The 9398-nt window shown below is 36.7% G+C and overlaps 1 protein-coding gene across 1 annotated transcript in view; it reads right to left on the reverse strand.

Annotated features, from left to right (window-relative positions):
* adamts3 (ADAM metallopeptidase with thrombospondin type 1 motif, 3) overlaps positions 1-7153 on the reverse strand; it is a 101386-nt gene extending 94233 nt beyond the window's left edge. The window contains 4 exon segments of the mRNA XM_051894888.1: positions 4075-4284; positions 4286-4476; positions 5558-5582; positions 6769-7153. Coding sequence (XP_051750848.1) covers positions 4075-4284; positions 4286-4476; positions 5558-5582; positions 6769-6834 — 492 coding nt within the window. The 5' untranslated portion in view covers positions 6835-7153.
* Positions 7154-9398: the final 2245 nt, after the last annotated feature.

Below are 9398 nucleotides of genomic sequence, written 5' to 3' on the forward strand. Positions count from 1 at the left end.
AGAAAGGGGGATCAGTACAGTCTTCAGAATCTTTACTTTTGTGCTTCATGGGAAAAAATAAAGTCAAATAGGTTTGAAACAACCTCTTTGAGAGTAAATGATGACACTGTGTATTTAACTGTTCTATGCATTTTCTAAATGGGTTACAGAATTCTGTGCACATGCATCTACAATTCTTGACCCACTTTTGCAGCAGCTATGAGGACAGAAGATTTTGCTATAAGGTTAAAAAAGCATGTTGTTTTGGTTGAAACATTCTTGTTCAATTCCACCTTAAATTTTCATGCTCAATAAATCCTGTTTGTCATTTTTCAGTTTGTGTCCCAACCCTGGCAGTTACAGATGGTGAGAGTCTGAAGCATTAAGAATAAGGCACAGTGAGTGATCCACTGAGTAAAGGGTGGGACACACACTGGTATGCCAGAGATGTCAGAGAGCAGAGATGTGTTTACTCTTAAAACAGCGTACACCCACTTGTGACAGTTCAGGTCTCATACACTGCTTGGTCACTGGCACTTCTGTTTGATGTAGGTCGTGCAGCCACTGTGTGTGAACTTGATAAAAAAAAATAAAAAAAAAACCCTGCACAGTTCTGCTGCTACAACTGCAGCTCCAACATACATCCTAACCAGGCTGTGATAACTGCTGAAATAAATCAAAAATACGGTTGCCCGTATGATTCAGTTTGACGAATCTTTCACTGAATAAACATACATACACTACCGTTCAAAAGTTTGACGTTGGTGAGATTTTATAAAGTTTCTGAAAGAAGTCTTTTATACTCACCAAGTCTGCATTTATTTGATCAAAAATACACTAAAACGGTAAATTTTAAAGGAACCGTTTTTATGTTAATATATTTCAAAATGTAATTTATGCCTGCGATGGCTAAGCTGAATTTTCAGCAGCCATTACTCCGGTCTTCAGTGTCACATGATCCTTCAGAAATCATTCTACTATGCTGATTTGGTGCTCAAGAAACATTTTGTTATTATCAATGAAAACATTGCACTGCTGAATAATTTTGTGGAAACCTTGATAGTTGTTTTTCTGAGTTTATTTATTTGAAATTTTTGTAACAATGTAAAAGTCTTAACTCTTGATCAATTTAATGCATCGCTGCTGAATAGTTATTCAACACTGAAAAGTTCACTAGTTAAAATTATGGGTGTCATTTACATTTATGCTTGTTAGTTGCTTGTTGTTGTCTATGTACAGTAGAGCGATTCAAATCACTGTTCGTCAGCTCACTAGATCTTGGAACAGTGCTAAAACCAGAAATCTTAGAGGAATTCAAGACACGATGGGAAAAAAAACAGAGAAGTTCAAAGTCATCTCAGCACTGAAGTGCATCTGAACATGTTAGATTGTTACTGGCAGTGTGGGCAGAAGAACACAGACTCCTCTGATCATTAATGTCATTATTCTTCACACAAAGGTGCGTTGGGGATGAAGTTCTGGCTCAGAGCCAGCCTCCTGTATGAAGCTCGGCCAGGAGTTCAGTAGCGCAGCCAGCTCTGATCATCAATGGGCGAGGAGCCTCATTCAACACCCTGGCCACAGAATATAGCAGTATGCCTTAAAGAGGCCAAGCTATGAGTGACACAGAGCTGTAGATTAGCAGAGGATAATTCCCATTGCTTTGGGAACGCTCTGACTGCTGACCCTGTTTTGGTCCCTAGTGGAAAGGGAATGGGCACTGGCTTGGATCTTTGATATTTCTACCAAAGTATTTCTTCTGACATTCCGAAACCTTGTTGAGTTGCTAAGCAGAAACAGAACCGTTCACTTTTCTCTACTTTCAGAGGAATGTTCACAAGCCTGAAACATGCCTGTGTCATGTAAGTGAGCCTCCCACTCCTCCTCCTCCTTCCCCAGCTAAAATCATCCCTCCATCCCCCACAACTTCTCAGCTCAGAAAGGAAATATCTACTTCACGGGCTACATGTGAAGACTTCAAGATCCACGGTGGCTGTAATTAAGACCATGGAAACATATCTTGGTGTCGACTCTGAGTGCCACTTTACATCAAAAACTGTCCACATACACATTTGATCCATTACTCAAGAAAGTGGCAATTTAGGTGTAAAATGTAAAGGTACAAAAACCTCAGTGGGTCTTGTAGAAATACACAGTCAAGGTTTCAAAGGTCACACAATAGCACTGATGTCATTCTAAGACAATTTAAACATTCAGAGCTGAAGGGAAAAGTCTAAAGAAGTCACTTAAAATAGAATAGTTCAGCTTGTCTCACAGTATGCACAATCAAACTCGGGAGTTAACATGAAGTTCTAATCAGTCTGATGAATCCTTCACTGAATCAGTCAGAGGAGACACTGAATCTGACTCACTATAATGTCAAATGAGAAAAAAACATCTTTCTATTTAGTGGCCTATGTGGGCTGCAATCAAAACACAACTTTCAATTGAGTTTCAATTGAGTCTTTCTTTTAATGAATCATTCAATCATTCAAAAAGACTCAATTTGAATCAGTCTGAAAAAAGTATTTTTATTTATTTATTTTTAGCTGAGGAGGTCATTAGAAATAAAAGACTGCAACATTAATTTATGTTTCTTTTCAAAAAATTCCCACTGACCTGGGAAAAGACAGCCAATGTTCCTTGCATGTCCTATTATGTGTCCTATTCAGTCAAATTCTGAATTTCTATTTCTATGATTTTATTGCATCCTAAAAAATAAAGCATCCACTCAAAATGCTACTAATATTAGACAAACAGCTTCCTTTACATGGCTTCTGACTGAGTAACAACTGAATTTTTTGTCAATGTTTTGTCAGTGTTTTGTTTTGTTTTGTTTTTCATGGGTCATTGGTGTATCTAAAAAGTCCATTTGTAGAAGCTGAAACATTCCACTTAATTCCAGTGAGACTGTCATCGCTTGATTCCAAAAAAACATCTTTTCCCATTTCTCACCATCACTCCCTTGCCCATGCTTGTCTGCGTAAACTCTTTGGAAGTCTATGCAAAATCGATTTCCCAATTTGACCTCTCTATTTATTGTTGAAGAGTAAAGCTTTCCTCTGATGTTAGACAGGCCCTGTGGAGAGCAGCTTCATCCTATTTGTCAGCTTCCTGGGGTGACCCTCAGTTCACTCAACTCCACTATCACTCTGGACACTCGCCTCAAGCTCGCATAGTCTTTTGTGAGAAAGTAGAAAGGCTAAAAGACACACAGTACAATGCAAACTTTCCGTGAATGATCTGACTTGAAAACTGGCAGGTGAGTGGATTAGTACCACCCTCACCACAGCATCTGCTGAAAGGGGAACCTTTCATTTTCGCTATAAGCAAGATTTTCAATGAATTATTTACATTTAAGACCATTACTCACACAAAGCTATCGGATTGCTTTAGAGGGCTTGTGATAAAATAAATGACTCATATGGACTGCTATTTTAATCTTTTTGGAGCTTGAAAGCCATTAGTCACAGTCTATTTGGTTGTATGGGGGGAAAATACAATATAAATGTTTAATATTCTGAAAAACTCTAAATGAATACTTCATACAGTACATTGTAATATTGTGATGTCTAAATCTTTGTAAATTATTTCTTTTAGTTTTTACTTTTATTTAGAAAATAAACATTTAATTAATGTAAAACTTTGATATTGGCCATTTATTGATTACCAGCCAAAAAATTTAAATGAATAATGGCTTATTTATATTGACTATGAATTTGGAGAGCCATGAAAGTTAGTAGACGAAGGAGTGAGGGGGTGAGCTGTCCATTTAAATAAAGAAAATGTGAAACATAAAGCAAACTGCAAATATTCTGGGTGGAAAAAAATGATGGTCATAGAAGCTGGTTCCCTGCAGGTTTGGAAAGGAATGACTCACCACTCAATGCCAGTGTGGATTTGCATAAAAGTTAAGAAACCGAACTGCATTGGCATTATCAAGTGCGAAAATAGGCCAAAATAGCTCGTAAGCCATTATATTAACTACACAAACCGTGCGCTTTGCAGTTTCTGTTACACTTTGTCATTTGCGCCAGACCCTGCTTGTTAAGTTCATTTCAAAAGTAGTATACTAGGAAAGGAAACAACACTCACCAGTCCATCACAGTTGTTAATGGCGACAGAAGCTCCAGGCACATCCGTGATGTCCCCTATAAAAGTGCAGTCTGTTTTCAGCATCTCCCTTCTAAGTATTCTCTCTGAGTGGGTTCCATTCTCAGTTGCATTCCCAGCTATTTCGATCTCATCATGCCATTCCACCATGGCTCCTGGAGCCACTAATCTTTGGTTGGGATGTAGTCGGAGGCTGGAATTCCTTGCCAAAGACAGTGATGTTAAAGAACAACCTGTCTACGGCTTGCGCTGACCCTTCCAAAACTTCACGCTTCACACGCTGCTTGTGATTGGCCGAGAGAAGATGTGAGAGGTAGTGTCCCTCTGCGTCGGTACTGATGGGAGTAATGAGGCCATACTCTTTCAGACGGATCTTCAACAAGTCTGATAAAACATAAGACAGACAAGTAGAATTTAAAAAAAAAAAAATTAATGAGAAGGAAAAATGACATTCAGTTTTAATGTAACTACATGCCTGTGGGAGAAAGAATTGCTCTAATGGGTCCATTTTGAATAATAAAAAAATGCCAAAATAAATTAGCCATTTGTGGTTACGAAGTCTACTGGATGTCTGTTTATTGCTATTAAACTGCTTCTTACATTTCAAAGCATGCTACTAATGTGTTATGACATATGAATGGTTTGCATGAAGGAAAACATTTCAAATAGAAAAAGCCTTGCAATTTGTCATGGTAGTTTTGGCTAAGCAGGAAATATACAAAAATAAAACAATTCATTCAACAATTCATGCCTAATTGAATAAACATCCAAACTAGGTCATATAAATAAGACAAAAATGCTGTTCATTTTAAAATATTAAATGTTTTCCATCTACATAGTACTCACTATGTTATAACATTTTTGTTTAACAATAACACAAATATTTCTGTCCTTTACTACTATTAGATTTAATGAATTGCCAATTCCAACATGATTTATTACTGTACATCGGTCCTTAAATTCAAAGTGGTTGAAAAAGTGCAATGAACTCATCACTGCAGGTTGTGACTTTGACGCTACTTTAATTTAACTTAATTTTAAAAAGTTATGGGATCAAGTGTGAGTTTTTACAGTGTACAATTAACTTCTTAAAGTTCTCCCACCATTCATTAAAAACAGAGAGAAACGTTTATTATAAGTGTAGCTGACTAAACAATGTATTATCCTATGAAATTTGCTTGTCTTTCCCAACTTTGATTAACAGACTATTATTATTAGTGTTAAAGTCTGTTAAAGGTTCTTTAGAGACTGACTTGCATCATCTCTTATGGTAACCTTAGGGCTTTTCCTGTACTGACTGTTAAACAGTTCTGATTAATTTTCTGATTAAAATATTTGTCAATAAACATTAAGATGAGAAGATGCAGCTGATAACAGTTAAACACCACATGACTTGGCAGAGTGAGGCTTAAAAGTTATAGATGATAGCAGAAAAGTTTGAGGATCACAAGGCTGTATACTTTACCTTCTTTATCTGTAATTTCACCAGCCTGAAAGAAAAAGAGAACAAAGAGATAAAGAAACAATGCATAAAACATGCAGCCAAGACATTTACAAAACAGCTGAGAAAGTACCATTGGTAGAAACAGAGGATATCATGGGGGATATCCAAATCTGACATTTAACTTTCAATTTCATTTGTGGCAAGCCATTTTTACATGTATTCCTTTTAAAAAAGTATCTATTTTTTGGTACTATTATTTTAATTCCTAGGATGAAACCAAATAGTGACCAGTAGCAAAGGAATAAGCAACTTTTCTATTGTTATTGTTACTGTGGTTCGGTACTCAAACTGTTACTAGTACCTATCTATTTTTAATAGTATCTCATTAGGTAAGCTACTAGTACTTTTTGTTACTATTAACATCCAAATTGTTGCTAGCATCTATTTCAGCTTTTCTGAAACATATTAGATACTCTTACCTATTTATGAGACATTAGTATCCCATTCCAGTTATTAGGCTACTAGTAACATTTCTTATGTAACTAGTTACTATTTAGGATGGATAATTTATAGTTTTTGTAAAATTAAAAATGTAGTTTTAGTAAAATTAAAACTGGTAACTAAGAAATAGGCTATTCATAAATAGATGATAATAAAACTAGGTACCAGCGCCAACTGAAATACATAGTAAGCTGTGAATAGTCGATATCTGAACCACAGCCGCACAAAGAAATCTATGGAAAAGTATTCAATTTGTTATCTGTAACAAAAAAAAAATATTTGTCACTTTCAAATAATTACAAGTGGTAATTACAAAGTATGAAAAGTACTAGTATTTAATCAAAGTTACTTTTGAAATTGTTAGTTTAAAGGAATAAATATGAGAACAGCTTGCCATATTTCACGTGTTTTCTGCCATGCCAACTTTCAGACAGTTTGGCTATTGGTTTGACAGCTGGGAACACTCTCCTAAAATGCGCAAGTTTCTCAAGTGTTTGGTTAATACTTTTTCTCCAAGTACTCTGCATAATACGAACAGATAGAACTAACTCAACATACTGGTATAGATATTCTTAAAACCGGCTTAAATTTAAGTCAAATTTATTTGAATTCGAATCGTGTTCAAAGCGGGAGGGCGACTGTCACGCCTCAAACATCTCCCGCGAGCTTTCACTTACAGATTACTTTCCATACAACTTTACGTGCATAAACAGTAAATCATTAACACTTACCAGAAGAGCTGAAGTCAGACTTACTACAACTCCTACCATTAGTAACCTAAGTGACAGGACAACCATCACGAGTCGGGTTTTCTCAACTGAAAGACGAGAAACAGAAACTATAATCCAAATTTGGATGTTTCACTACGCGCCTGTCTTCTCTAAAAGTGTCGCGCACTACTTATCCTCAAACAAGAGACCTTTAAAGACTGGTTAAAAGTAAGCAAAGAGTAATTAAGAGAGTTAAAAGTTGTAGAACTTGGGTAAATGCCTCAGTTTGTTAAACTTATAGGAAAGACATCCCTCTGAAGAATTGTGGTGGTTAAGTTGAGTTGAGCTGGCTGGACAGAGCCTTGTCTGAGCTCTAACCTGGCACTTCGCGCTGACTAATAAACTACAGACCAGCCCTACAGTGACGTCATTTTCTACCCTTTCCCAGGAAAGCACATGGTGGAAAAAAGAAGAAATATGCAAAGAAAACACATGGCGATGCTTTTCTCAAACCAAGCGAGTGTGAAGACAGTAGTGAAGTTAGTCAGAACAGGTCTGAGATACTCCTTCAGATGTAAAACCAAGCCGCTCCTGTTACTTGACAGGTAAAACAATAATATTGCATAGCATTAAATGTCACTAGTTTTGATTTCCATATATGTTCACAGTTAAAATCTATTTACTGTTCATTTTTATAGTTATTTGAATTTTCTAGTGACTTGACTGGCTTTCATTAAAACTTGGAAATTATTTGTTCTGTTTTTCCTCCCTCTCTGATGAGGAACAGAAGGGAGCAACAAAGCAGAGAATACAATCCTCTCCCATCTCAGTCAACATGTTGTTTAATGGCCTTCTACAAGGTCTCTTTATCAGCCAAATTAGCAGACACAAAAATACCGGGTAATGCAGCTGATTTCTGCTGTGTTCTCATTTCTTATGAGGGATGTGTCGATACCTCTGAGATGAATAAAAAAAAGGAAAAAAAAGAACAAAGCTGCTATAAGAACAGACTACTTTATTACTGTTTGGAGGAGAGTTTGGCTGTGGTTCCTTTCCTGAACATAATAATTGAACATCTCGTCTTCTTTTTTTCTTTTTTCTTTTTTTCAACCTCTTTGTGGTTTGATTCTGTAACACAAATTTAATTATCACATTATTATTTTTTTTTTTTTTTACATCTTAGCCAAAATTACAGTGGGCTACTGGCCATTTCATTCCTAATATTTATACAAAGACCTCCTGCAGTTCTTACCTTTGTTTCTTCTCTTCCACACTCTTCCAGGTCTTCCTGATGCCTTCAAGGCCATGTGTCAGTTAAAATGCATTACAGGTGAGTTTTAAGCAGAGGTAATCTGATCACCTTCACATCTGTAGACCTTATGTTTCCCTCATCCCAATTTAGGCATGGCTTCCACTGTCTGAGTACGTTCCCAGACCATATCACTCAATAATAGCCCACGCTCAGTGTCGACTGTCTACAAAAAAGCAGTTTCCATCTGGTGACATTTTTAGCATGTTTTACAATACAAGGACATACCAATTTTGTTATTTCATTTTAAACTAAGAATTTTGGAGTGTGTATAACTGTAAAAGTACTGTAAGATATGAAATTCACTATATATTTTCTTTCTTTTTACTTTTGTGAAAAGTTTGTTCTTATTTCTTGAATGCTATATCTGATACATGCAACTCTCCTATGGATAACACTCATAGAATCACAGTATTTCTCTCTCCCTGTGGTCCTAACTCTGGCTTCTCTCCAAGTGTTACCGGTCTGCTGCTGAAATGGTATATGAAATTCCAGCTGTATTGTTATCATTGATTAAAGAGGTGCTCGGAGGTCCTGAGAATCTGTCTGCACTCAGGTCCATACACTCTGAAGCTTTTATTAGAAGGTAAAATTGAATGTCAGCAACCCTTTTGTTTTGTGCCTAAGCTTTGATTCTGTAAAGCCAGACTCCAGCTGAGTAATGAGGTTGTAAAGTGGTCAATGAAACAATAAACTATTTGCAACTGTGCTGACATTAAGAACCATACTGTTCATGAAGGGCGCTTAAGTTTGAGGCCTGTCACCTGTTTCGTCTTTCAGCCAGGCATTTCTCAACACTAAAGCTCGTTTTAAAACACAAGACTTGAATGAAATCTGTTACCTTAAACTGTGAGCATTTTGAGGTTAATGCGAAATAAGGACCATTTCCGGAAATAATTCAAATGCTTTAGTCTTTCAGAACAAGACGCTTGTGGTCTGTCTAATGTGTGACACACTGACCAGACCACCAGACCACAACTAACAGCAATTTGCAACGGACTGACCTTCCTGACCTCTAAAAGGGCATTCTGATGGCTATATATGAAATAGGTATTTGAATGTCAAGCTGTCCACTTGCTGCCACCCTGTCTTTGTTCCTAACAAAACGTTAGGAACACAATAGCAACTGAAGGCATGCAGAAGTCACAATGTGCATCTAATTGGTGCTTTGACCTCCTGAGAGATGAATGGTAGTTTTTGTCCATGGTCATCTTTGAGTCAGAGAAAAGATACACCAATAAAAATCTGCCATGTAAAGGCTTTTTACAAAGGGAAGCACAATACATTTTGACATTTTAACCCTTACTTGCCTATTTCTGAGGGCAAGACATTTTTTTTACAT

This window comes from Ctenopharyngodon idella, chromosome 5, assembly GCF_019924925.1.
Source record: "Ctenopharyngodon idella isolate HZGC_01 chromosome 5, HZGC01, whole genome shotgun sequence".
Classification (NCBI taxonomy): domain Eukaryota; kingdom Metazoa; phylum Chordata; class Actinopteri; order Cypriniformes; family Xenocyprididae; genus Ctenopharyngodon; species Ctenopharyngodon idella.